We start from the raw sequence: 26,956 nt of genomic DNA on the forward strand, positions 1-26,956 counted from the left end.
GTTCAAATCCCAGCGCTTTGGCTTACTATCAATAGCTCTGTGACCCTGCAGAAATTACTTAATTCCTCTGAGTTCTGTTTCCTCGTCTATGCAATAGTGATAATAATACCTACCACACAGGGTCACTGCGAGGCTTAAATGAGAATACATAATTAAGGCATCTAGCACTGTTCACAGTACAAAATGGAGACAGAATAAGTGTTGATTCCCTTTCTTCCCTCAGAGTCCTGCTTCTGGGACGGTCCCAGGGGACAGAGGACAGATAAGGATAAAGGAGTGCAAATCTGCAAATCAGAAAAAGTCAGAGCTGAAAAGACCCAGGATGTTATCAATTCATTCAACAAGTATTTGAATGCCCTATGGGCCAGGCACTGTTCTGTGCACTGGGGACACCTCAGGGACAAGCATCCCTGCCCTCACCTGGCTTATACTCTGTGGGGAAATTAAGGTCCAGTGAGGGAGGTCATGACTTCCTGAGGTTACACAGCAAGAGATGCAAAGCAGTAGCTGAAGGAAGGGGCTCCTAGCCTTCAGAGTTGAGCTTGCTGGGGGCAATATCTCCCTTGCCCCAGGCCCTGAGCCCCTTGGGGAAGAAGGAGAGCAATGGAAGCTGGAGGGAGAAGATGAAAGGAAAATGTTCTGGGGCGGAGAGAGTTACCTGCTGGGGCTAGGGGTCACCTCCACACCCTGACCCTCCCCTGGGTGGTCAGTGATGTTCCTGATATGAAAGACTTGGGGACAGAGGGAGGCAGAGGGGACAAAAAGAGCCAGGAGCAGCTGCCCCCACTCCAAGACAGCAGGACAGCCGTGTGCGAAGGACAGGGGCAGGTCCACAGGGTCTCCTGGGATGGCACAGGATCCTGGTCTGCAGAGAGGTGTAGACACAGCTCACAACTGCAGTCTCTTCCTCCCCCTGCAGGGCATGGAGGAACTGGAGGTGGAGTTCCTGCTGGAGGAGAGGTGAGTAGGACCCAACCCCCCAGGATTCCACCAAGGTCCTGACCCCAAAGCAGTTTCTGGGCACAGGCACTGTACAGCTGGGTCCTCCTTTCTGCAGTTCCCCACCCCCACTTCTACGCCCACCCCTGACGCTCCTCACTGTGCATCAGAATCACTTGGGAACTTCTAAATTCCGTAGGTGCCTGGGCCCCACCCCTTCTCATCCAGGTCTACCGATGTCAGTATTGCTTTAAAGATCTAGTACTCTGGCCAAATCACCTGCCTCAGCTCCCCAGCATTTCTGAGAGTGGCCTCTGGGAAGACTTCCTGCCACCATGGGGATAGGGCCTTCTTGAGGCCATGCTGAGAAAGAGGTCAGGACCAAGGCGTCTCCTCCTGGACCCAGGACTGTTAGAACAAACTCCCCCAAACCCTGGCCTGAAGCAGAGGCCATGCCCCTCTGCAGCCAACTCTGGAACCGAGTCAAGGGGAGGCTCAGGACAGAGATGTGGGGTTATTTCTCATCATGTCCAATTAAGAAAAAGATCCAGGGTCCTGGAGATATGACTATGCCGTGGACTCAAGTGGAATTGGGTCACAGAGCTGGAGTTTGGGGAGAAGAGGACACAGAGAGAGAAAGGAAAGGAAAGGGTGGTGAGAGAGGGGAGTAGGGCCCCTGCCGGGAGGGGACAAGCCTGCCCTGGGGCAGCAGTGTGCCTTGTGATTGGGCAACCAGCTTCTTAACCCTGGCAGAACTGAGTCCCCTGGACTTATGATCAGCCCAGGGACAGGGGGACAATGAGAGGCAGGAACTAGAACAAGAGCGCTTGTCAAATTCCACCCAGAGAATCCTCTGCATAGGGGGTCTTGGAACTATTGGAGGTGCCTCATTAAAATCAACTTAAATTAAAATTTAAATTAAATTTGACAAATTAAAATCAACTTTATTTGTTTCACATTAAAGAAAATCTGGGCTCTCTCCTTCAGTTCTTGGTTTGACAGGACTTTTAGGGGGAAAAACATTCCTTGGGTGAATTAGAAAGTGGCTTACAAAATGAAATATGTCAGCACTGGTAATCGGAGTTGATCTGGAAACACAGTCATCTTGGGCTTAATTTTGACAAGGGAGGCTGTGGACTCCCCTAGGTGAATTGCAACCTTGGAGGTTTTCTCAGCTTTGTAACACAAGGACATATCACGCTCACCAGGCCCCTCTCTAGCTGGGTCAAAACTATTTGTTAAATGCACAAATTAAATAAAGCACAGAAGGGAGGATGAGTCCGTTTTGCTACCAGAACTGTTACATCTGCTCGAGATGGTGGGCTCTGGCCTTTTCTTGCAACCTGTTTATCCTCTTAACTCCATGCAGTTGCATCTGGTTGGACATAAAGAACAGCTACCCTTTAAGGAAGAAAAAGAAAAGAAACTCTTCTACTCCCTCTAACCTATAAATCTTTTTTTTTTCCTGGACATTCTATTTAAAATGTATGCCAGTTTTCCCCTTGACAATCTGCAGATCTAAGGTTTCTTAAGCCAGTATTTTTCACAAGGATTAAGAAGGCTCTGCTATCTCCTTATTGACCCTACGTAGGCTGTTTGTCACCTTTGTGAGAAATCAGTCAAGAATGATATGACTTAGAGAATAGACTTGTGGTTGCCAAGGGGAAGAGGGGGTAGGGGAGGGTTGGATTGGGAATTTGGAATTAGCAGGTGCAAACTATTGTATATAGGATGGATAAACAACAAGGTCCTACTGTATAGCACAGGGAACTATATTCAATATCCTGTGATAAACCATAATGGAAAAGAATATGAAAAAGAATGTATATAACTGAGTCACTTTGCTGCACAGTAGAAATTAACACAATGTTGTAAATCAACTCTACTGCAATAAAATAAATTTTTAGAAAGAACGATATGACTTGACCAGGAGTTCTCATTTTATTTTTCAGCCCCTCTCCACCTGAAAGTCTCATCACCAATGGCGTGCTGGTGGTAATTGTCCTTCCAGGCTCCTGTGGCTCCAGAGGCCACCTGTGGCTGCTGCTCTTGGGAACAGAACTGTGGGAGGGAAAACCAGGCCCAACTTGGGCCCTTGTCCCAGAGCCCGCTAGGAGTCAGACTAACTGAAGCCAGACAAAGGGGTTGCAGGCAGTGGTGGGGGCAGCAGCTGGGCTCCTGCTCCTGGGGAGGAAACACCTGGACCAGCATCCCATCTCCCAAAACGACGACCTCAGGAACCTCCCTAATAAAAGCACCCACTCTCAGAATCAGTCCCGCCCCATTTTCCCCCAACTCCAATCTCTCTATAAGCACAAGTTCAGAATTAAAAAGATTTTCATAATTAGGCTGTTGGTACAGCCATTTCAATTAGATGCATCTAAAGCCTCAGGATTCAAGGAAATCTCTCCCCCGAAAATCAGTCTTTGGGAGTTTGTGGCCTGGTAGATCATCCCGGGCAGCTTGTGCTCAAAATGACCTCCCCTTCCTTTGTTTCAGTCTCGACAAGTGTCCTGCCTGGAGGTTCATGCAGAATCCAGGAGACAGAAGAATAGGAAAAGTGAGCCCTTTTACTACCTCTGCCTGCTGGGGGGTGGCAGTGCCACTTCCCAACCCTGTCAACACCAGAGTTGGCTGCTCTATGGCTGCCCTGGGCTCCATGGGAAACCAAAAGCTTGGTTGACACTCCTTGGGATCACTTCACCCTCAGGGGTCATTAACCACTGTCCTCCCCCTGCTCTAAGAAGGGCCTGCTCTTCAGGTCCCCACAAGACCCTCAGAGCTTCCCGGGCTTGATGAACGCCCTGGACCACGGGTCAGTGACACAGTACTGCTCATCTGTCCACACCAGTCTTCGCCACACGCCTGCCAGATGGGGGGTTCCCTGGGTCTAGAGCAGTGGTCAGCACCCAGGGCAGGAGGGCCCCGACAACACCCAAGTCCCCTCTAGCTGCACCCTTTCCTCTAGTCAGACTGCAATTAATGGAATCCTAGCATTTTATAGCTGGCAGGGACCTAAGAGATCCGCAAATACACGACTCTCCTTCTCACCACTCCACCCCATCCCCCCCATGCAAGGCTTCCAGCCCTGTCTGCAGAGAGGAGAGCGGCACAGAGCCCCACTGGCATGGGGGAGGGAGGCGGAAGGAAGAGGCTCTGCCCCCAAACTGGCAGCAAGGAGAGGGCCTGCTTTCAGTGCAGTGGGAAGGTAACTTTGGGGCACCTTGTGGAGGAGCAGAACCTAGGAGGGCTAGTCCAGAAAACTCAGCCTCTCAGACCTCACACACACACACACACACACACACACACACACACACACATACATACACACACACACACACACACACACACACAAAGCCTTGTAAAAACGCAGATTCCTGGGCCCCGCCTGGCCCTTCAGAATGAGACTCTCTGGGGCATTTTAACCAGTGCCCTCGGTAATTCTAAACCCCTGTCCTGGGTGCCTCCCCTAAGCCTTTTACTGGGCTGAGTTGGGGTGGGAAGTGGGAGGCTTCCCAGGGGTCTCAGCTCTCTCGTGTCCTCTCTTCCAGTGAAGGGCCTCCTGGTGACAGTGACGGAGTCCTTCGAGCACACCCAGCACATCTCACACTGCCTGGAGCCCTGCCGCCCAAACCCTGCCTGCTTCCACTTCCCCAAGTACTTCCAGCCCCAGGTCCAGGTGGAGGTGCCCAAGAGCCAACGGAGCTCTGAGGTAGGAGGCTGCGGCAGTAGGGGGTTAGGGGCTGGTTCAGGCGGGCGGCGGGAGGAGCCCCTCCCCTCACAAAACGGCCCATCCTTCCAGCTTTCCTGCTGCGGTGCGGGCAAGAATGGCCCTGTGTGCCAGCCCCTGGATTGCCTCCGTGACGGCCAGGCGGTGACCCTGCCTGTGGTGAGGGCCTGGGTCTGGGAAGGGATCCCTGAGCAGCATAGCCTGGAGTGCCTGTGGAAGGGAGACGGGGCGAGCCTGGGGGGCCGGGGTGGGGGCATGGCTCGTGGTGGGTCTGTCAGGCAGGGTAGAGGAGTCTTGGGGGGTAGGAGACTGCTGAGCTGCAGTGTGGAGCCAAAGACAAGGTGTGGAAGGTGAGCCAGGTTGGGGGCGAGGGACTTCCAGAAGAGAACATGTGTGCGCATGCGCGGGCGGGGGCGCTGCATGCGCTAAGTCAAGTGCCGGCGGCGGGGGGCGGCGGGGGGCGGCGGGGGGCGGCGGGGGGGGGCGGGGGGCACCGTGTGGTGAGTCTCCTCTTACTTGGTTGGGAGCACTTGGCTCTAACCTGTCATCCCTGACAAACTTTTCATCTTTCAATTCCCAGAACAAGAATTGTGAATTACACATGAAGTCTACACCCTGGTAAAGTGCCCTCTTTCGGTCTGTCCCTCTGACTTATTTATCTTTAGGGACTTAAAGTGGTATCTTGTTGTGGTGTTGATTTGCATTTCCCTGATGGCCAGGGATGTTGAGCATCTTTTCACAGGCTTATGGGCCATTTGTATATCTTCTTCGGAGAAATATCTATTCAAATCCTTTACCCATTTTTAAAGTGGGTGATTTGCCTTTTATGGTTAAGTTGTAAAAGTTCTTTGTATATTCTAGATACAAGCCCCTTGTCAGATATATGATTTCTAAACATCTTTCCTGTTCTGGAGACTGTCTTTCACATTCTTAATGGTGTTCTTTGAAGCACAGAAGTTTTCAATTTTGGTGAACTTCAGTGTATGTATATTTTTTCTTTTGTCACTTGTGCTTCTGGTGACATATTTAAAAAACCATTGCCTAATCCAAGGTCATGAAGATTTACTCCCATGTTTTCTTTTCAGAGTTTTATAGTTTTAGCTCTCAATTTGGGTCTATGATCAATTTTGAGTTAATTTGTATATACAGTGTGAAATAGGGGTCCAACTTCATTCTTTTGCATGTGGATATCCAGTTGTCACAGCATCTTTTGGTGAAAAGACTGTTCTTTCCCCCTTTGCATTGTCTTGGCACCCTTGTTGAAGATCAAGTGACTGTAGTTTCCATTTACAATTTGATAGCTGTTTGTCCTTGGTCAAGTTATTAAGCCTCTCTAAATCTCAGTTTTTCTCATCTGTAAATTAGAGCAATACCAAGAGTACTGTCTATCACTGGGTTGCTTTGAGGATCCAGTGAGATAACACATGTGAAGAAATCAGTGATCTGCGAAGTGGGAAACTCAGAAAATATCAACAAATGTTATTATTATTGCTGTTTTATTATTCATTCCTTTTGAGGCCAAGGGAAGATTTCCTCACAGCTGTGTCTTCAGGCCTATACCAGACATGAAGGAAACATAACGGGAGAGCTCCCAGGCTCTGCCTTCAAGAAGATGTGACCTTTATAGTTACTCGGGTCACTAAGACTCAGGCTGGAAATTGTCAAGGTCCATTCTCCTGGAGTCACTGGGGAGCAGGGCCTTGGAGGATGCAAGGGATGTTGGTGGGCAGAGGGAGGAGGCTCAGAACCCAGACTACTCCTGGGCTCTGAGAGCCGATGGACCCTTCCAGGAAGTAGCAGGAGGTAAGGCTGGACAGATCAGGTCGGGGCTTTGATGCCAGGCCAGAAGCCTGGACTTGCTCACATCAGGGATGTGATAAAAAGAGAGCAAGTGTTGGGCATGCTCTTCCTGCCCCACCCACCTTGCAGACCTGTGGGGGTGACAGGGTGAGATCAGGGATGTGAAGGGTTTTTGTCACACAGGGTGATTTTTACTCTGGGAGCAGGAAAAGCTCACCAAGGAATATGAGCTCCATGAGAACAGGACCTTGTTTATCCAGCTCAGAAGAGCCCTACTGTAGAGCCTTATTCAGAGGGACTGGCCAAAAGGATCTCAGGGCCTCTTGTCACCCATGTCTGGCCTTGGGCTCTAGAAGGTGCCTGGGGGAAGCCTTTCAAGACTTTCCAGATCTCGTTGAGGAGGCAGAGGGTTCAGTGCGTCCCTAATTGTGTTAAGTACCTGCTTACAGTGCACCAGCTAAGGCTTTGGGGCTTTACATTTGTTATCTCATTAAGTGCTGAAGACAGTGCCAGGAGTTAAGCACGATTAGCCCCATTTTACAGATGAGAAAGCAGGGGCCCAAGGTCACAAAGGTGATTCCTGGCAGAACCAGCCTTCGAGCCTAGGTCCAACTGACCCTAAAGCCATGTCTTCTCCATGGAGGTGGCATCTACAGACCCGCTCAGCCAAGGTCCTCTGTCCCCACAGCTCCCAGGCACTGGACGTGCGGCTGGGCTTCAGCCTGTGCCAGGCAGAGCTGGAGTTCCTGCAGAAGCGGAGGGTGGTGGTGGCTGAGGCGCTGAAGGAGGTGTTGCAGCTGGAGGAGGACCTGCAGGCAGACGAGGTGGGTGAGCAGAGGTCCGCTCAGAGCCAGGCTTGTCCTTCGAACACTGTGCCTGCCAGCTGCCCCCTGCAGTCCCTCCCTTGGCCCAGGGCAGCCTCAGCACTGCCTTTCCTGGTGGCCCTTACTGCTGAGGTTCCAGGTGCCCAGGTGAGGGCTGTGCTGGATGTGATTCAGTTGTGCGTTCGCAAGGGGCAGGAAGGGCAGAGTAGAGAGAAAGGAAGGAGCCCCAGCTGCTGCTCCCCGTGCACTAACAGATCCTGAGATGATGAATGATGTCTTACCTACACGGGACAATGTGGCATCCTTTCCCCAGCCACGAAAACACTGGAAGCTCCACCACCTCCCACATTCTGCACACCTCCACCCAAAAGGCCCAGGGCCTTTCATTCTTCAATTCTCCCTTCCCCCAAATATATGCGCACGCGCGTGCACACACACGGACACACACACACACACACCCACCCCAGAATGAACAGCACTGGGGGGCTGGAGAGAAGCAGCTTCCTCACGCAGGGCCAGCTTCTGCGCACAGCGTAGATGATGGTACCTTTGCCAGAGCCCTCTGTCACCTCCCTGCTAGGGGCTGAGGCTCACACTCCCCTGAGCAGCAGGTCAGCCCTCGGAGAGCCCGCGCTTCAGAGGCCGACCACAGGTGTAGACAGAGACCTCGTCCCTGAGGAGGGCTGTGATGGGGGCTTCGGCCGACAGTAGGTCTTACAGTCCCCACTCAGATGAAAACAGAGTGAGTCTTGGCAAAGACTCCACGCGTCGCTCTCCCGTCTATAGGGAAACACACTGAGGACACCTTAAACCTAAGTAAACCCAGAGGGGACAACTGTGCTTCCCACATCAAAAATCCATTTACTCCTGCTTTTACACATATGGTCTCTAGGGACCACATATCATGTGCCCTGACATCAAATCCCTCTACAGCAGGTGTTGATTTGCAGCCATTAGGGAATCACACACTTAGCTGGGTTCTTGAGCGAGCCACCCAGCCCTCTGGCCCCAGTTCATCATCTGTTAACTGAGAGCTCGATTAATAGTGCCAAGAACTCTTCCAGCCACGGCTTTCTAATTTACCAAGCCCGACACCGACCATTGGGTTTGGAACTAAGGTCCAGTTCTAGACCTACCAGGCGGCTTGACACTCTGTGAAAGGCAGTTTTCAGGTCACTCAGTCCCCACTCTCTGCTCTCTGTAGCCAGCGCTTCCTCTTCCACTGTTCCTTCTAAGCGCCTGTCACTCCAAGTCTTCCCCTACCCAGCATTGCCCCAACAGTCTGCCTCCATGTGCCCCCAGGTCCCACTGATAGCCATCATGGCCACTGGGGGTGGAATAAGATCCATGACTGCCATGTATGGCCACCTGCTGGGGCTGCAGAAGCTGAACATCCTGAACTGTGCCAGCTACATCACTGGCCTGTCGGGGGCCACCTGGTAAGGAGCCGGGGGCCACTGTCTGGTGAAGCCCAGAGCAAGCAGCCAACAGACTGGCCGGTGGGTGGGGGTGGGGTCTCTGGTAAAGCTCATCCGCCCCAAGTTAGAGTGACTCATGACACCTGGGCAGCTCTACCCCTCACAGCTGTGTGACCTTGGGAATGCAGCTGAACTTCTCTGAGTCTCATTTTCTGTATCTGTCAAGTGGGGATCGTAATAGCCCTGACCTCATGGGGTTGTCGTGAGATGCTCTTCCAGTACTGGGTACACCAGGGACACGTGTTGGTCATTACTCCATTACTATGGCAGGGTCCCAGGAGCGTGGCAGCCAGTTATGAGTGAACCACTGGTGCCACTGGCGCATCTCCCCAGCAGCTGCCCTCTCTCAGACTGTGCCAAGTCTCCTGGGGTGGGTGCAGCTGGCCCGCTGCTCTGGCTGCCACGTTCCAGCCCACCCCCATCCCTGCGTGCTCCCTCTGCCCTGCAGGCATCCTCGGGCTCCCCGTCCTCACTCTTGGCTGGTGAGCAGGGAGAGTGAGCCCTCAGCTCCCCCGACAGGTGAGGCCAGCGCGAGGCCGGCTTCTCCACAGGAGCCACGGCGCCTGGGATTCACGATGCCGGTGGCGGCCCACAAAGATGTTGTAATTTCTTTTAAGTTCTTTAAAAAAAACCTTCTAGGTTGAAGAGAATGTTTTAATATATAGTAATAGATCACTATATTTGTCTTTATACAACAGTCATAGAAGATCATTTTTAATATTTTTATGGTGGAAGGGGCCCACCAAAGTCATAATGCAGCCCTGGTCTAGGGTGACCCAGGCCTTGTGACCACCCACATCCTCTCAGCCAGGGCTGCATCTTATTCTGTGTGTAACTAGTGGGCCTCAGAGCCCTCAACGTCCCAAGCTGTGTCCCTCATCCTGGAGGGGCTCTGGGTAACTTTCATTTGAGGGGGTGGATGTGAGGAAAACCAAGGGTTCCTGGTGCACCAGAGGCCCCAGGGCTTCAGCCCAGGTGGGACAGAAGGATAGCTGACAATTACCGGCATTGCCTCTGCACCAAGCACTGGGGTGACTGCTTCCAATGGACTATCTCATTTCTTCTTCACAAGAAGACTATGAGGAAGATGCTGTCATTATGCTCATTTTACAGCTGGAGAAAGAAAGGAATTTGCCCAGGGTCACTCAGCTAATGAGCGGTAGAGCTGGGATTTCAACCCAGGCTGTCTGAGTCCAGGGCCCACATTCTTTTTTTGGGGGTGGGGTGGGGTGGGGGAGGGGCCCACATTCTTAATCTCACCGATAAACCGCTGCCCATGGGAAGTAGGTTAAGGAGATAAACCTGCTTGCATCAGGGTAGAGGGGCACCTGCATCCTCCTGGCCTACCTCTGGGCCAGGCAGGAAACTGGGAGGAACTCAGACCCAGCTAGGGTGTGGGTAGGGTGTCTCCTGGCCTGGGGAAGCACTGGGAAGGAGTTTTGTAAAATCAAAATCAATCATTTGTAATGTTTTTTTAAAGCTTTTTAAAGGTATGAAAGTAACAGCGTGAACCTTATGCAGAACAGGGTACTTTTTGTTGAAGAAATCTCCTGAAGGAAGAGGCCGCTGCTCAGACAGCTGTGCAGCTGTAGACTGGGTCCACTGTGGGGAGGGGGATTCCTGGGTGCTGTCCTGACCTAGACTGAGAAAAGCCGGGTCCAGGCCAAGCAGAGGCAGACAGAGGGAAAGACCCAGGGCTAGGGGGATCTCTATCTTTGTTTTACTCCTCCCCACTGCCCACATAGAAGTTAAGAAGAAGAAGGGGAAGTAAGTCTTTAGCTGGCATCACAATTATGGGAATTAATGTGGCAGAGTGGGAAGAGTCCAGGATTTGGAATCAGCAAAGCCTGGGGTCAAGTGCTGGCCCCAGCACTTACTTCGGGCCGGGTACTGTCCTAATCCTTTTACATTGACTCACGCCATCTTCACAATAACGCTGTGAGGTAGGTACAGTTATCATCCTTCTCCCCATTCCACAGATGGGAAAACTGAGGTGAGGAGCAGTTAGGTACCTTGCCCAGATCACATGGCTGGTGCGTGGCAGAGTCTGGTTTTGAACCCAGGAAGATCTGGGTCCAGAATCTTCACTGTTAAGCAATGTACTCCACCTGGCACACGGCAGGCAGTCAAGAAACGGCAGCAATTGTGACTTTGAGTAAGAATGTTCTCCCCTCCCCGACCAGGCCTCACCCCATTTGCTCCAGGCTCCTCTCCTGGCGGGTGAGGGTTTCCCATGACCTGCCCACCTCCTTTCCTGCCAAGGTCCAGGGTCGATCAGACCAGGGCTGGCTCAGCTCTCTCAGCCACGCCTGTCTCTCTCCAGGACCATGGCTACCTTGTACCGTGACCCTGACTGGTCCTCCAAAAACCTGGAGCTTGCCATCCACGAGGCGCGGAGGCACGTAGTCAAGGACAAGATGCCCGCTCTGTTCCCAGATCAGCTCCTCAGATTCCAGGAGGAGCTGCAGCAGCGCAGGCAGGAAGGCTACAAAGTCACCTTCACAGACTTCTGGGGCCTGCTGGTCGAGGCCTGTCTGGCGGACGAGGTAGGTGCTCAGCTTCCCCTGGGGCCCAAGCCGCCCAGGGCTGATGCCCAGCCCTCTGCCTTCACTGGGGCCTCGGGAGGTACATCACAGCAGGAGGGAGTTAGGTTAGACCTGCAGATGCACCCTTGGGCCGTAAGAAGCATGAGGCATCAGAACGCATGATGCAGGCAGATGGTGGGATTGTCTTCCCGAGTCCCTTTAGATTATGACTGAGACCCTCACATCAGGGGTGGCTTAGGTGCAACCTTTCGGAGAGGCAGCGGGCCCTCTGAGAACCTGTGAGAGAAAATGGGGAGGGAGCCATCAGACTGTGATGTAAGCCTGACCCCAAGTGGAGGAGAGAGGGAAGGAAAGGCCGGGTGGAAGCATCCTAGCCCACTGTGCGGTCTGAAAGGTCAGCACAGTGACCCTTGGAGAGTCCCCCAGCCAAGTTGGCCATCAGAGGAGTCTGGCACCGCCCCCTCCCCTCCACCACAGTGGGCCAGCCTCAGGATCCCTGCCACGCTCAGTCATGGGCTGGGACCAGCCCAGCGGGAAGTGTGGCCTTAGAACAAACTCAGCCATGGATTTCGGAGCATGGTAGCTGGGCTGTCAGCCAATTACACTCCTGTAGTTGGAGGTCGGCTGGGCCCCTTCTCATGGCCACCACACGGAGGATGAGCCCAGTGAGGTTCCTTCCAGCTCTGATATCCAATGATCTGAGCAGCGTCTGCCCAAGAAGAGAGGCAGCCTGTGTTGGGACCCAGCTGCTGTGAGAGCCATGTGGGCCGTGGTAGGGCAGTGGGATCCCCATGGGATGCTGCCATCCCAGACATCAGGGTGAGCTCAGATAACACCCGGACCCTTCCGACTGCCCACGCCCCAGGGAGGAACCAACTTTGGCTGTTGCTTGACCCCAAAGCAGGGCTTCCCATCTAATTTCTATCCAGGCCTATGGCTATCTGCCCCACTCCCAAAGGTGTCCGAAGAGTTCTGAATTCAAATCAGAACTTACCAGAAGGAAGAGGGACAGCAAATTATTTTCTAGTAGATCTCCTCTTCCAGAAAACACAGACAATTTGAGCAACCAAGGATGGACCAAACCTCATCTTCAACATTCATTCATTCCCTCATTCATTCTTTCAACAAAATTAAGTAACTCCTGCATGCCAGGAACTGTGCTAGACAGTGGGGATTCAAACGCGGGCACGCACAGCCTTTGATGGATCCCTGCCCCTTCTGATAACCCACTGTCTACTCTGTCCACATGATGGAGCAGGGCAGGGAGAGGCTGAGGGTGTTGGCTTTTGGATTCAGGCAGGACAGGGTTTGAATTCTGGCTCTGCTCTGTGCTATTCCTTAAATGGGAATTTCGTCAACTATTTCGTCAACAGTTAATATTTCTAACAGTAGTTAGTGCTCCATGTGGTGAGGAGGAAAGCTTTTTTTAACATTAGAGTCTGAGCATTGCCCAGGGTTTGGTGTGGGAAGGAGCCTAGGTTCCTGGGAAAGCAAGTCTAGGATTGATGGAAGGAGGCCTCTGCTCTTCCACTCTGGCCAAGGCAGGAGCTCCTTTGCCTCAGGCCCCCTTGACAATGAGTGTGGATTGGGCTCTTCCCTGAGTCTGCAACTTCCTCTCCTTCCATGACGGTCATTGCTGTGGTGCCCATATCTCTGGGCCCAGTTCTGACAGGCATCCTGTTGGCCTTTCAAGGGAGGCCTAAGAGTTGTTTGACCCACACGTGTTTACCATCCCACACAGGTTCTGTGGCCTTTACATGCTCGGGCACTCATGGATGTCACCCACCAGGCAGCTGCTTGGCCTAGAGTCAGAGCCTGGTCCTCTGAAACCTCCACTGGCCTTGTCTACACTGTCTGATTCACTTTGGGAGGTGGCCTGTGGTCCAGGCTGATCTGCAGGACTCCCACTTTGATTACACCACTTAGTGCTCTGGGGACTTAGAGGGAATTTGACTGCCATCTGGTGCCAAGTTTCCAAATCTTTTGTTAAAAAAGAAGAATCTTTTTTTTTCCTCCCAAATGAATTTATGAGAGAGCCCAACATGCAAAGCAGATTTTTTTAAAATGGAGCTGCTCTGGTTTGATTAGGGGGGAAGATGATGAGGATGAAGAGGGGGCAGTGGTGGCCTCCTCCACCCCCGCCTTTTCGTTCTCTGGTCCCTGGGACTCGAGGAGAACCCCAGGACTCTGAAGGACAGCCCTAAACTGCAGATCCAGTCCCCACCCTGTCCATGTGTCTGGGGTGATGAACGGCCCAAGGATGAGTGAACATTTTCTGGGTACATTTTAAGAGCAGCTTTGCCTGGTGTCAGGTGAGACCTCCAGAGCAGCCTGGTGGGCTCAGGAGCCTGGTGGGCTGCCAGAGGTCCAGACTGTCCTCTTATTCTGCACCGCTTCCTGGCTGCTTGTCTGCTGCTTCTCCTTAACCATTATTTTTCCACACAGAGAAATGAATGCAAACTGTCAGATCAGAGTGCTGCTTTGTGCCAGGGCCAGAACCCCCTGCCCATCTACCTCACCATCAATGTCAAGGATGATGTAAGCAACCAGGATTTCAGAGGTAACACTGGTGGCTAGAAATTTACCCAGGGCGGGGTGGGTCCCTTCTCAGCAGGCAAGGGCACTCAGTACCCCAGCGCACGAATCCCGCCACCATACCTTTGCCAGCAAGAGTGTGCTGACAGCCGAAGAAATCCACTTGGCTACCCCCTTCTGCCCAGATGTGTGTAGCCGGTGGGCAGCAGGGGTCCTGTGGCTCCCCTGAGCAGAGACTTGATGGGACAGAGGAAATAAAGCTCGTGAAGGGAAAGAGTCCTAGACATTTCTTAAGCTGCCAGGATGGAAGGACTCTAGAGACCTGCCCTGCTTTGGGGTCTGGTTTTGGTCCGGGTTTATGAGGCGCAAACGAGCCTGTGCAGCTTGCAAAACTGTCTTGCCGGGCCAGCAGAAGCCGGTCACGGGCGCCCCCCAGTGCCCTGCGGGGGAACTGCGGCCTCCCCATCCCAGGCTCCTCGCGGCCGGGGAGACAGCGCCAGCAGGGAGAAGGGTGGGCGGGGCCGTCCCGGCCTGAGACTGATACCCTGCCCTGCTGCTTCGTGTGCAGAGTGGTTCGAGTTCTCCCCCTACGAGGTGGGCCTGCCGAAGTATGGAGGCTTCATTCCCACCGAGCTCTTCGGCTCCGAGTTCTTCATGGGGCGGCTTATGAGGAGGATCCCAGAGTCGCGGATATGCTACATGCTAGGTGATTCCTGGTTGGGGGAGGCCCCTGGGAGCCCCGCCCCATGCGGAACAGGCTCCGCGTTTGATTAGAGGAATGACGAGGAGACACGGTCTGTTCCCCCAGGATCATGTGCCAGGTGCTGGCGCTGGTTTGGGTTATCCCTTGGGCATGTGACCCTCCTGGCATTTGTCAGCGTACCCTCATTCCAGGAGAGGCTCCTGCGCCTCCCAGCCTCCCAGACTGCCCTGATCTCCCTGTGACCCTGTGGGCCCAGAAGGACCTGACAGGGGCTCCTGGGTCACTGGGGAACAAAGGGGACCCTCCCAATGTCCTGGTCTCCAGTCGTCTCCCTGGTGTCCATTCAGAACCTGACTGGGAGTTGCAGGCTGAGATGGAAGCTTCTGGAACTTCTACCCCCTTCCCCCTGGTTCCAGGAAGCAACATGCCTGTCTCCGGGGGTTGAACCAGCCCCTGGGATCCAAGGGGCCAGAGGGGACCTCAGGGTGAAGACAGAGTCTCTGGGGAAGCCTGGCCCAGCTCCCAACACTATGTTCCCTGGTCCTCCAGAAGCCAGGCCCACTGAGTGCAGGGGCCTGACTGTGATGTCCACTCGTAGAGTTTTCCCCTTCAGAGCCCGAAGTACATCTGTCAAAGGGCAACCGCAAAAAACGGACCCATCTTTACAGCCTCAAAAACAGTTATGCCCTTATTTAAACCAGTTGTCTGCCTCCCCCTCCCATCCATCTATCCCAAATCCAACCCATCCCAGAAAGTCCCACTTAAGCCCTATTTCTTCTGGGAAGTCAGCCCCGAAGCCCACAGCCCCCAGCAGCCTCTCCTTCCTCTGAACACGTATGCTGTTGAGCATGTGGCTCAGAGATCTATAGGTGAGACACTCGGACTTGAACTCTGGCTCCTCATTTATTAGCTGTGCAAAGTAGGCCAAATTACCTAACCTTCCTGAGCTTCAGTGTTCTCATCTGTAAATTGGGCTTAAGAGTAAAACCAACCTTATGGAGGATTCAAATGGGTCAATGTATGTGAAAGATTTCACATGAGTATTATTATTACTGTGTTGCATTTTTTAAATCATAATAAGAGATGGTGTTACATTTATCAAGTGCTCACCATGTGCCAGGCACTGTCCTAAACTAGTGTATTAACTGATGCAAGGGGTGATTTCTGGACTTGAACTTGAAGCCTGCACTTGTCAGCATTAAGTCTCTCCTGGGGCTGTGCCTTATATGCCTTCATACCCTCTCCCAGTTCCAAGAGGAAGGCGGAGAAGAGCTGAGTCACTTATGTCGAGCTGCACCGTGGGGAGAGGGAAATGAAAACCTGTCCCACTCCCTGAGCAGCTCGACTTGGAGGGGGCATCAAGTCCAAGGCAGAATCAATCAGTGTTTGGGTGGGCCTGGAGGCTCTTGGGCAGAGCCACTCACCACTGGTCCTGCTCCCTAGGTTTGTGGAGCAGCATCTTCTCCCTGAACCTGCTCGATGCCTGGAATTTGTCCCACACCTCGGAGGAGTTTTTCCACAGGTGGACAAGGGAGAGAGTGCATGATATCGGTGGGTGACCCACCGGCTTCCCCTCCTGGCTGGGAGATAGGGGGGTGGGGAAGGTGGATCAGTAACTGAGGACCGGTCGACCTGCCACGTGTTTCAACATCATCCCTATGGCCCACAGAAACAGGAAGGCAACTAGGGGGTCTTCCCTGCCTGGAAAGGAGGGTGATTGTAGTTGGACACGCCTTTGCCAGCTCTGGCCTGGCCGGGGGGAGTGGATGCACCGTGTGGTAGGCTTGGAAGAGCTGCACGGCGCCCAGGAGAGCTGCAGAGGGTGGGGATCTATGAATGCAGTTAAAGGTCACCCTTGTGGACTCTCTGTTTTCTCTGGAACCCCTCCTTGCCTGTCACCCCACTCCTTCTCCTCTACCCTGCCCCTGTTCTGTGTCTCTCCCCTGGGTCCTCCTGGCTCCGAGAACTAGACAAGGAAGGTGTGCACTGCACTTACAGGCTGACCCCTGGGTGCAGGGCAACCATGCGGTGCTTCACCTGGGCCATCTGGGGACTCCAGCTCTGTGACCTGTCCTCCATGCCCCCCCTCCCCTGCAGAAGACGAGCCACTCCTACCTGAAATCCCCAAATGTGATGCCAACATCCTGGATACCACCGTGGTGAAGCCAGGGTCATGGCTGTCCAAGACTTTCCGCAACATCCTCACCTACCGGGGCTTTGTGTCTGAGTTCCACAACTTCCTGCTGGGGCTGCAGCTGCACACCGACTACCACCAGAATGGCCAGTTCTCCACATGGAAAGGTAACCCTACCTGCTGCCCCTTGAGGCCTACCTCTGTTTAGAGGAAGGGGAAGTGGATGTGGAGGGAGAAAGGATGAGAAAACTCCTCTGCCCATGTTCATTGGGCCAAGTGGCAGACTCTCCCCACAGTGTATTCTACATCTGGTGAAGCCTTGAACAGCGGGTGGAGTGGTGGTGTATTTAATTAATTGAATCTGTACAATGACTCTATACAGCATCTGTATAACAATCCCAGCAGGTAGAAGTTGGCCCCATTTTACAGTTGGGGAAATGTGGGCCCTGACTTTCTACAGTTGTGTTCTGGGGACACCTTTTTTTTTTTTTTTATTCTTCATTTAAAAAAAAAATGGGGCTTCCCTGGTGGCGCAGTGGTTGAGAGTCTGCCTGCCAATGCAGGGGACACGGGTTCGAGCCCTGGTCTGGGAAGATCCCACATGCCTCGGAGTAACTAAGCCCGTGTGCCACAACTACTGAGCCTGCACGTCTGGAGCTTGTGCTCCGCAACAAGAGGGGCAACGACGGTGAGGGGCCCACGCACCGCGATGAGGGGTGGCCCCTGCTCGCCGCGACTAGAGGAAGCCCTCGCATAGAAAGTGAAGACCCAACACAGGCCAAAATAAATAAATAAATACATTTTTTAAAAATGTATTTATTTTATTTTATTTATTTTTGGCTGCGTCGGGTCTTCGTTGCTGTGCGCGGGTTTTCTCTAGTTGCGGCAAGTGGGGGCTACTCTTCGTTGCAGTGCGTGGGCCTCTCGTTGCGGTGGCTTCTCTTGTGGCAGAGCACAGGCTCTAGGCATGCGGGCTTCAGCAGTTATGGCGTGTGGGCTCAGTAGTTGTGGGGCAAAGGCTTAGTTGCTCCGCGGCATGTGGGATCTTCCCGGACCAGAGCTCGAACCCATGTCCCCTGCATTGGCAGGCGGATTCTTAACCACTGCACCACCAGGGAAGCCCCTGGGGACACCTTTTAATGTAAGTGCTGCCCCCGGAGTTGGGCAGGGATGGCCCAGCCCAAGCTCCTCCAAATGGTGAGTGGCAGACCTGGCTCTTAAACTGTGGTCTTGCAGTTTCAACTCAGGACTTCGTCCCCACCCTGCTGAGGCTCTAAATTTGACTTTCCACCATCTTTGGTATTTTACTTGGCCACAGCCTGCAACGGCTGCTTGAGCCTGGGCTAATAATCTTTGTCCTCACTCTCTGGGGCAGAAAAGGCAGCTGGCTCTGGGCCCACGGTTTGCACTAATTTATAGGATAGTCTTAAGCCCCTGCTACACCACAAATTCTGTGGCTGAGCGTTAGTGGGCTTTCTGTGCATGTTCCATAAAAGACTTGCTAAACCCCCCAGGTAACGCAGTTCTTCTTCAGCCTACCCAGGGGTACACTGGGACTCACCGGGCACCCTGACCAAGGGGCAGGCTGGAGGCCAGGCTGAAGTGGATGAGCTCCGGGCAGAGCATCCCATCCCCACCAGGTGCCTCTGACCATCTGCTGAGATCAGGGCGCCAAGGAGTAAGGATAACCACAAGCCTTGACTTTCAGACACGGTGCTGGATGGCTTCCCAAACCAGCTGACAGGGTCCGTGAAACACTTGTGCCTGCTGGACACTGCATTCTTCGTCAACTCCAGCTACCCGCCCATCCTCAGGCCGGAGAGAAAAGCTGACCTCATCATCCACCTCAATTACTGTGCTGGGTCCCAGACAAAGGCAAGTTTGGCAAAGAAAGGCTCCCGCCCCACTCCCCACAGGCTCCTAGACTTAGCATCAGAGAAGCTCAAGCCACTATCCCTGATGGAGGTTAGACGTCCAAACCTCAGGGGCGTAGCCCGCTGGCCCTCACGCAATGGGTTTACTAGATTTACTGAGCTAATTCCAATTTTATTCTTACATTTGAGCATTTCCCATATTTGGCAATTCTTTAGCTGCAAAGAAAAAAAGAGTTTAAAAAGTAACCTTAGGGCTTCCCTGGTGGCACAGTGGTTGAGAATCCACCTGCCAATTCAGGGGACACGGGTTCGAGCCCTGGTCTGGGAAGAACCCACATGCCGTGGAGCAACTAAGCCCGTGTGCTACAACTACCGAGCCTGTGCTCTAGAGCCCGCGAGCCATAACTGCTGAGCCCGCAAGCCACAACTACTGAAGCCTGCGTGCCTAGAGCCCGTGCTCTGCAACAAAAGAAGCCACCGCAGTGAGAAGCCCACACACAACAATGAAGACCCAATGCAGCCAAAAATAAATAAATACATAAATTTATTTAAAAAATAATAATAATAACCTTAATAGAGCCCAGTCAATTGTAAAGTTTTGTACCACTTCAGGAGCTTGTAATCCTATTTTCAAAGTGATCACATGGTCTCCCCACTTCCAGGAAGTATGAGCCTCCATGTAATTACACCGAAGAGTTAGAACCAGAGATTTTTATTTATTTTTATTTATTTCCTTTTGAAAAGTTCTGGATTTTCAAGGGAAAGAAATTGGTTTTTGGTCTACTTTATTTATTTATTTTATTATTATTATTTTTTATACAGCAGGTTCTTATTAGTCTTCAATTTTATACACATCAGTGTATACATGTCAATCCCAGTCGCCCAATTCAGCACACCACCATCCCCACCCCACCGCGGTTTTCCCCCCTTGGTGTCCATACGTTTGTTCTCTACATCTGTGTCTCAACTTCTGCCCTGCAAACCGGTTCATCTGTACCATTTTTCTAAGTTCCACATACATGCGTTAATATACGGTATTTGTTTTTCTCTTTCTGACTTACTTCACTCTGTATGACAGTCTCTAGATCCATCCACATCTCAACAAATGACTCAATTTCATTCCTTTTTATGGCTGAGTAATATTCCATTGTATATATGTACCACAACTTCTTTATCCATTCGTCTGTCGATGGGCATTTAGGTTGCTTCCATGACCTGGCTATTGTAAATAGTGCTGCAATGAACATTGGGGTGCATGTGTCTTTTTGAATTATGGTTTTCTCTGGATATATGCCCCATAGTGGGATTGCTGGATCATATGGTAATTCTATTTTTAGTTTTTTAAAGAACCTCCATACTGTTCTCCATAGTGGCTGTATCAATTTACATTCCCACTGACAGTGCAAGAGGGTTCTCTTTTCTCCACACCCTCTCCAGCATTTGTTGTTTGTAGATTTTCTGATGATGCCCATTCTAACTGGTGTGAGGTGATACCTCATTGTAGTTTTGATTTGCATTTCTCTAATAATTAGCGATGTTGAGCAGCTTTTCATGTGCTTCTTGGCCATCTGTATGTCTTCTTTGGAGAAATGTCTGTTTAGGTCTTCTGCCCATTTTTGGATGGGGTTGTTTGTTTCTTTAATATTGAGCTGCATGAGCTGTTTATATATTTTGGAGATTAATCCTTTGTCCTTTGATTCATTTGCAAATATTTTCTCCCATTCTGAGGGTTGTCTTTTCGTCTTGTTTATGGTTTCCTTTGCTGTGCAAAAGGTTTGAAGTTTCATTAGGTCCCATTTGTTTACTTTTGTTTTTATTTCCAGTACTGTAGGAGGTGGATCAAAAAAGATCTTGCTGTGATTTATGTCAAAGAGTGTTCTTCCTATGTTTTCCTCTAAGAGTTTTTTAGTGTCCGGTCTTACATTTAGGTCTCGAATCCATTTTGAGTTTATTTTTGTGTATGGTGTTAGGGAGTGTTCTAATTTCATTCTTTTACATGTAGCTGTCCAGTTTTCCCAGAACCACTTACTGAAGAGACTGTCTTTTCTCCATTGTATATCTTTGCCTCCTTTGTCATAGATTAGTTGACCATAGGTGCGTGGGTTAATCTCTGGGCTTTCTATCTTGTTCCATTGATCTATGTTTCTGTTTTTGTGCCAGTACCATATTGTCTTGATTACTGTAGCTTTGTGGTATAGTCTGAAGTCAGGGAGTCTGATTCCTCCAGCTCTGTTTTTTTCCCTTAAGACTGCTTTGGCTATTCGGGTTCTTTTGTGTCTCCATACAAATTTTAAGATTATTTGTTCTAGTTCCATAAAAAATGCCATTGGTAATTTGATAGGGATTGCATTGAATCTGTAGATTGCTTTGGGTTGTATAGTCATTTTCACAATATTGATTCTTCCAATCCAAGAACATGGTATATCTCTCCATCTGTTGGTGTCATCTTTAATTTCTTTCATCAGTGTCTTATAGTTTTCTGCATACAGGTCTTTTGTCTCCCTAGATAGGTTTATTCCTAGGTATTTTATTCTTTTTGTTGCAATGGTAAATGGGAGTGTTTCCTTAATTTCTCTTTCAGATTTTTCATCATTAGTGTATAGGAATGCAAGAGATTTCTGTGCATTAATTTTGTATCCTGCAACTTTACCATATTCATTGATTAGCTCTAGTAGTTTTCTGGTGGCATCTTTAGGATTCTCTATGTATAGTATCATGTCATCTGCAAACAGTGACAGTTTTACTTCTTCTTTTCCAATTTGGATTCCTTTTATTTCTTTTTCTTCTCTGATTGCCGTGGCTAGGACTTCCAAGACTATGTTGAATAATAGTGGTGAGAGTGGACATCCTTGTCTTGTTCCTGATCTTAGAGGAAATGCTTTCAGTTTTTCACCATTGAGAATGATGTTTGCTGTGGCTTTGTCGTATATGGCCTTTATTATGTTGAGGTAGGTTCCCTCTATGCCCACTTTCTGGAGAGTTTTTATCATAAATGGGTGTTGAATTTTGTCAAAAGATTTTTCTTCATCTATTCAGATGATCATATGGTTTTTATTCTTCAATTTGTTAATATGGTATATCACATTGATTGATTTGCGTATATTGAAGAATCCTTGCATCCCTGGGATAAATCCCACTTGGTCATGGTGTATGATCCTTTTAATGTGTTGTTGAATTCTATTTGCTAGTATTTTGTTGAGGATTTTTGCATCTATATTCATCAGTGATATTGGCCTGTAATTTTCTTTTTCTGTAGTATCTTTGTCTGGTTTTGGTATCAGGGTGATGGTGGCCTCATAGAATGAGTTTGGGAGTGTTCCTTCCTCTGCAATTTTTTGGAAGAGTTTGAGAAGGATGGGTGTTAGCTCTTCTCTAAATGTTTGATAGAATTCACCTGTGAATCCATCTGGTCCTGGACTTTTGTTTGTTGGAAGATTTTTAATCACAGTTTCAATTTCATTGCTTGTGATTGGTCTGTTCATATTTTCTATTTCTTCCTGGTTCAGTCTTGGAAGTTTATACCTTTCTAAGAATTTGTCCATTTCTTCCAGGTTGTCCATTTTATTGGCATAGGGTTGCTTGTAGCAGTCTCTTAGGATGCTTTGTATTTCTGTGGTGTCTGTTGTAACTTTTCCTTTTTCATTTCTAATTTTATTGGTTTGAGTCCTCTCCCTCTTTTTCTTGATGAGTCTGGCTAATGGTTTATCAATTTTGTTTATCTTCTCAGAGAACCAGCTTTTAGTTTTATTGATCTTTGCTCTTGTTTTCTTTGTTTCTATTTCATTTATTTCTGCTCTTGTCTTTATGATTTCTTTCCTTCTGCTAACTTTGGGTTTTATTTGTTCTTCTTTCTCTAGTGCCTTTAGGTGTAAGGTTAGATTGTTTACTTGAGATTTTTCTGTTTCTTGAGGTAGGCTTGTATAGCTATAAACTTCCCTCTTAGAACTGCTTTTGCTGCATCCCATAGGTTTTGGATCGTCAGGTTTTCATTGTCATTTGTCTCTAGGTATTTTTTGATTTCCTCTTTGATTTCTTCTGTGATGTCTTGGTTATTTAGTAACGTATTGTTTAGCCTCCATGTGTTTGTTTTTTACGTTTTTTTCCCTGTAATTCATTTCTACTCTCATAGCGTTGTTGTCAGAAAAGATGCTTGGTATGATTTAAATTTTCTTAAATTTACTGAGGCTTGATTTGTGACCCAAGATATGATCTATCCTGGAGAATGTTCCGTGCGCACTTGAGAAGAAAGTGTAATCTGCGGTTTATGGATGGAATGTCCTATAAATATCAATTAAATCTCTCTGGTCTATTGTGTCATTTAAAGCTTCTGTTTCCTTATTTATTTTCATTTTAGATGATCTATCCATTGGTGTAAGTGAGGTGTTAAAGTCCCCCACTATTATTGTGTTACTGTCGATTTCCTCTTTTATAGCTGTTAGCAGTTGCCTTATGTATTGAGGTGCTTCTATGTTGGGTGCATATATGTTTATAATTGTTATATCTTCTTCTTGGATTGATCCCTTGATCATTATGTAGTGTCCTTCCTTGTCTCTTGTAACAGTCTTTATTTTAAAGTCTATTTTATCTGATATGCGTATAACTACTCCAGCTTTCTTTTGATTTCCATTTTCATGGAATATCTTTTTCCATCCCCTCACTTCCAGTCTGTATGTGTCCCTAGGTCTGAAGTGGGTCTCTTGTTGACAGCATATATATGGGTGTTGTTTTTGTATCCATTCAACAAGCTTGTGTCTTTTGGTTGGAGCATTTAATCCATTCACATTTAAGGTAATTATCGATATGTATGTTCCTATGACCATTTTCTTAATTGTTTTGGGTTTGTTTTTGTAGGTCCTTTTCTTCTCTTGTGTTTCCCACTTAGAGAAGTTCCTTTAGCATTTGTTGTGGAGCTGGTTTGGTGGTGCTGAATTCTCTTAGCTTTTGCTTGTCTGTAAAGCTTTTGATTTCTCTGTCGAATCTGAATGAGATCCTGGCTGGGTAGAGTGATCTTGGTTGTAGGTTCTTCCCTTTCATCACTTTAAGTATATCATGCCACTCCCTTCTGGCTTGTAGAGTTTCTGCTGAGAAATCAGCTGTTAACCTTATGGGAGTTCCCTTGTATGTTATTTGTCGTTTTTCCCTTGCTGCTTTCAATAATTTTTCTTTGTCTTTAATTTTTGCCAATTTGATTACTATGCGTCTCGACGTGTTTCTCCTTGGGTTTATCCTGTATGGGACTCGCTGCGCTTCCTGGACTTGGGTGGCTATTTCCTTTCCCACATTAGGGAAGTTTTCGACTATAATCTCTTCAAATATTTTCTTGGGTCCTTTCTCTCTCTCTTCTCCTTCTGGGACCCCTATAATGCGAATGTTGTTGCGTTTAATGTTGTCCCAGAGGTCTCTTAGGCTGTCTTCATTTCCTTTCATTCTTTTTTCTTTATTCTGTTCCACAGCAGTGAATTCCACCATTCTGTCTTCCAGGTCGCTTTTCCGTTCTTCTGCCTCAGTTATTCTGCTTTTGATTCCTTCTAGTGTAATTTTCATTTCAGTTATTGTATTGTTCATCTCTGTTTGTTTGTTCTTTAATTCTTCTAGGTCTTTGTTAAACATTTCTTGCATCTTCTCGATCTTTGCCTCCATTCTTTTTCCGAGGTCCCTGATCATCTTTACTATCATTATTCTGAATTCCTTTTCTGGAAGGTTGCCTATCTCTGCTTCATTTAGTTGTTTTTCTGGGGTTTTATCTTGTTCCTTCATCTGGTACATAGCCCTCTGCCTTTTCATCTTGTCTATCTTTCTGTGAATGTGGTTTTTGTTCTACAGGCTGCAGGACTGTAGTTCTTCTTGCTTCTGCTGTCTGCCCTTTGCTGGATGAGGCTATGTAAGGGGCTTGTGTAAGTTTCCTGATAGGAGGGACTGGTGGTGGGTAGAGCTGACTGTTGATTTGGTGGGCAGAGCTCAGTAAAACTGTAATCCTCTTGAATGTTGATGGGTGGGGCTGGGTTCCCTCCCTGTTGGTTGTTTGGCCTGAGGCGACCCAACACTGGAGCCTACCTGGGCTCTTTGGTGGGGCTAATGACAGACTCTGGGAGGGCTCATGCCAAGGAGTATTTCCCAGAACTTCTGCTGCCAGTGTCCTTGTCCCCACAGTGAGCCACAGCCACCCCCTGCCTCTGCAGGAGACCCTCCAACACTAGCAGGTAGGTCTGGTTCAGTCTCCCCTGGGGTCACTGCTCCTTCCCCTGGGGTCCCGATGCACACACTACTTTATGTGCGCCCTCCAAGAGTGGAGTCTCTGTTTCCCCCAGTCCTGTCAAAGTCCTGCAATCAATTCCCACTGCCCTTCAAAGTCTGATTGTCTAGGAATTCCTCCTCCCATTGCCAGACCCCCAGGTTGGGAAGCCTGACGTGGGGCTCAGAACCTTCACTCCAGTGGGTGGACTTCTGTGGTATAAGTGTTCTCCAGTCTGTGAGTCACCCACCCAGCAGTTAAGGGATTTGATTTTACTGTGATTGCACCCCTCCTACCGTCTCATTGTGGCTTCTCCTTTGTCTTTGGATGTGGGGTATCTTTTTTGGTGAGTTCCAGTGTCTTCCTGTCAATGATTGTCCAGCAGCTAGTTGTGATTCTGGTGTTCTCGCAAGAGGGAGTGAGAGCACGTCCTTCTACTCCTCCATCTTGGTTCCTCTCCCTGGTCTACTTTAATACAGTCCTATCCTGAGGCCAGGGAAAGGGGAGTGTAGACAGATGACAAGGATGACACCAATGATAATGGCCTATGTTTGTAAACAAGGGACAGCATACTTTCCTACACATGATCTCACTTGATCCTTATGCCATGTCTTTGAGGTAGATGGCACAACTGCTATTATTCCTATGTTATAGTTGAGGAAGGTGAGGCACAGAGAGGGTAAATGGCTTGCTTAAGATTGCACAGCTAGTGAGCTTAGAACGGGGAAGAACTTAGGGGATTCTGATACTCCAAGTCTGCTGCTTTTTGTGTTACATCATGTTTATAAAGATGCCCTTTCAGAGTCCTTTCTGGCCCTGTCACTTTCCAAAGCCCATGCATGTCCCGCAGGAGCCTGGCCAGCCATGGCTGTCACCCTCTTAGGGAGCCACCCACATCTCCAGGTCTGTGGGTGAAGCATCATCAGAAGGGCTTCTGTCCAGTTTACTTGGGGAAGGAGCTTGCGGTTGGACACACACCAGCCTACTGACTCAGGCTCTTCATCCTGATCCAGCTTTGTCCTAAAAATAGCACAAATAGGCAAAGCAGTTGGAGACCCGAGTTGTTAGCTGGGGAAATCAGAAAGCTGGACCTAAGAATTCTGTGTTTCTTGCCCACCCTCACCCCTCCTGATACTCAAACATGTCCTCCTGTGATGTTCCAGCCCATGAAACAAACCTGCAAGTACTGCACCGAGCAGAACATCCCCTTCCCCAAATACGAGGTGCAGGAGGAGGATGATAAGCTCAAGGAGTGCTACCTGCTGGAGAACTCCCAGGAATCCGATGCCCCCATTGTGATTTTCTTCCCACTCATCAACGACACCTTCCAAAAGTACAAGGCCCCAGGTAAGTCGCCGTGAGCTCGGGTCCCACCCCAACTGGCCTTGGATGGAGAGCTCCTGTTCTTAGATGTGTGCAGTCTTCCGACAGCACTAATGGGGAAGCCTGGCATAGCTCCTGTCTGAGCCAAACTTGGCTTCGGTGAGAAAGAACAGCCCCCCCATGCCCCTGTGCACCGCCGATGTCAAGCTCTCCTCTTTCAGTCATTCACAGCCTGGCGCTGTGCGGTGCCACGGAGGTCCTGAGATGGGCAAGCTATGTCCCTGCCCTGGGGGGCTAGGAGGTGTGCGTGCGCATCTGCATGTGTGAGTGTGCACATGGGCACGTTTTCTTGTGGGTGTGCAGGGGTGGGCCTCGGGGAGAGGGACAGAAACAAACCATTACAACCTCACGTGATAAGGGGCTACAGCAAGTCCTTCTGCTCCTCCAGGTGTGGAGCGAAGCCCCGAGGAGCTGGAGCAGGGCCAGATTGACATCTGTGGTCCCAAAAGTCCCTACGCCACCAAGGAGCTGACGTACACGGAGGCCGCCTTCGACAAGCTGGTGAAGCTCTCCGAATATAACATCCTGAATAACAAGGACAAGCTCCTTCAGGCCTTGCGAAAGGCAGTAGAGAAGAAGAAACGCCTGAAGAGCCAGTGTCCCCCTAAAGTCCCAGGACACCCCTAAAGAGTCCCCCTAAAGTCCCAGGACAATCCTGTGTCTGCTTCTAGCATCAGAGGCGCAGAACCCAGGGCTGACTGGCCCTCACAGCCAGCTCCGCTCTCTAACAAGGGCTGCAGGCAGGCTGGCCTGGGCTTTCTATCAAAAAATTAAAATT

General features: G+C 49.8%; 1 protein-coding gene across 1 annotated transcript in view; it reads left to right on the forward strand.

Moving 5' to 3' along the window:
- Positions 1-24,760, forward strand: part of PLA2G4E (phospholipase A2 group IVE) — a 40,843-nt gene extending 16,083 nt beyond the window's left edge. The window contains 16 exon segments of the mRNA XM_059915569.1: positions 920-960; positions 2,892-2,934; positions 3,439-3,499; positions 4,491-4,651; positions 4,742-4,828; positions 5,250-5,287; positions 7,158-7,293; positions 8,596-8,732; positions 11,095-11,317; positions 13,763-13,877; positions 14,421-14,558; positions 15,999-16,106; positions 16,653-16,856; positions 18,398-18,564; positions 24,682-24,731; positions 24,733-24,760. Coding sequence (XP_059771552.1) covers positions 920-960; positions 2,892-2,934; positions 3,439-3,499; positions 4,491-4,651; positions 4,742-4,828; positions 5,250-5,287; positions 7,158-7,293; positions 8,596-8,732; positions 11,095-11,317; positions 13,763-13,877; positions 14,421-14,558; positions 15,999-16,106; positions 16,653-16,856; positions 18,398-18,564; positions 24,682-24,731; positions 24,733-24,760 — 1,737 coding nt within the window.
- Positions 24,761-26,956: the final 2,196 nt, after the last annotated feature.

This window comes from Balaenoptera ricei, chromosome 2, assembly GCF_028023285.1.
Source record: "Balaenoptera ricei isolate mBalRic1 chromosome 2, mBalRic1.hap2, whole genome shotgun sequence".
NCBI lineage: Eukaryota > Metazoa > Chordata > Mammalia > Artiodactyla > Balaenopteridae > Balaenoptera > Balaenoptera ricei.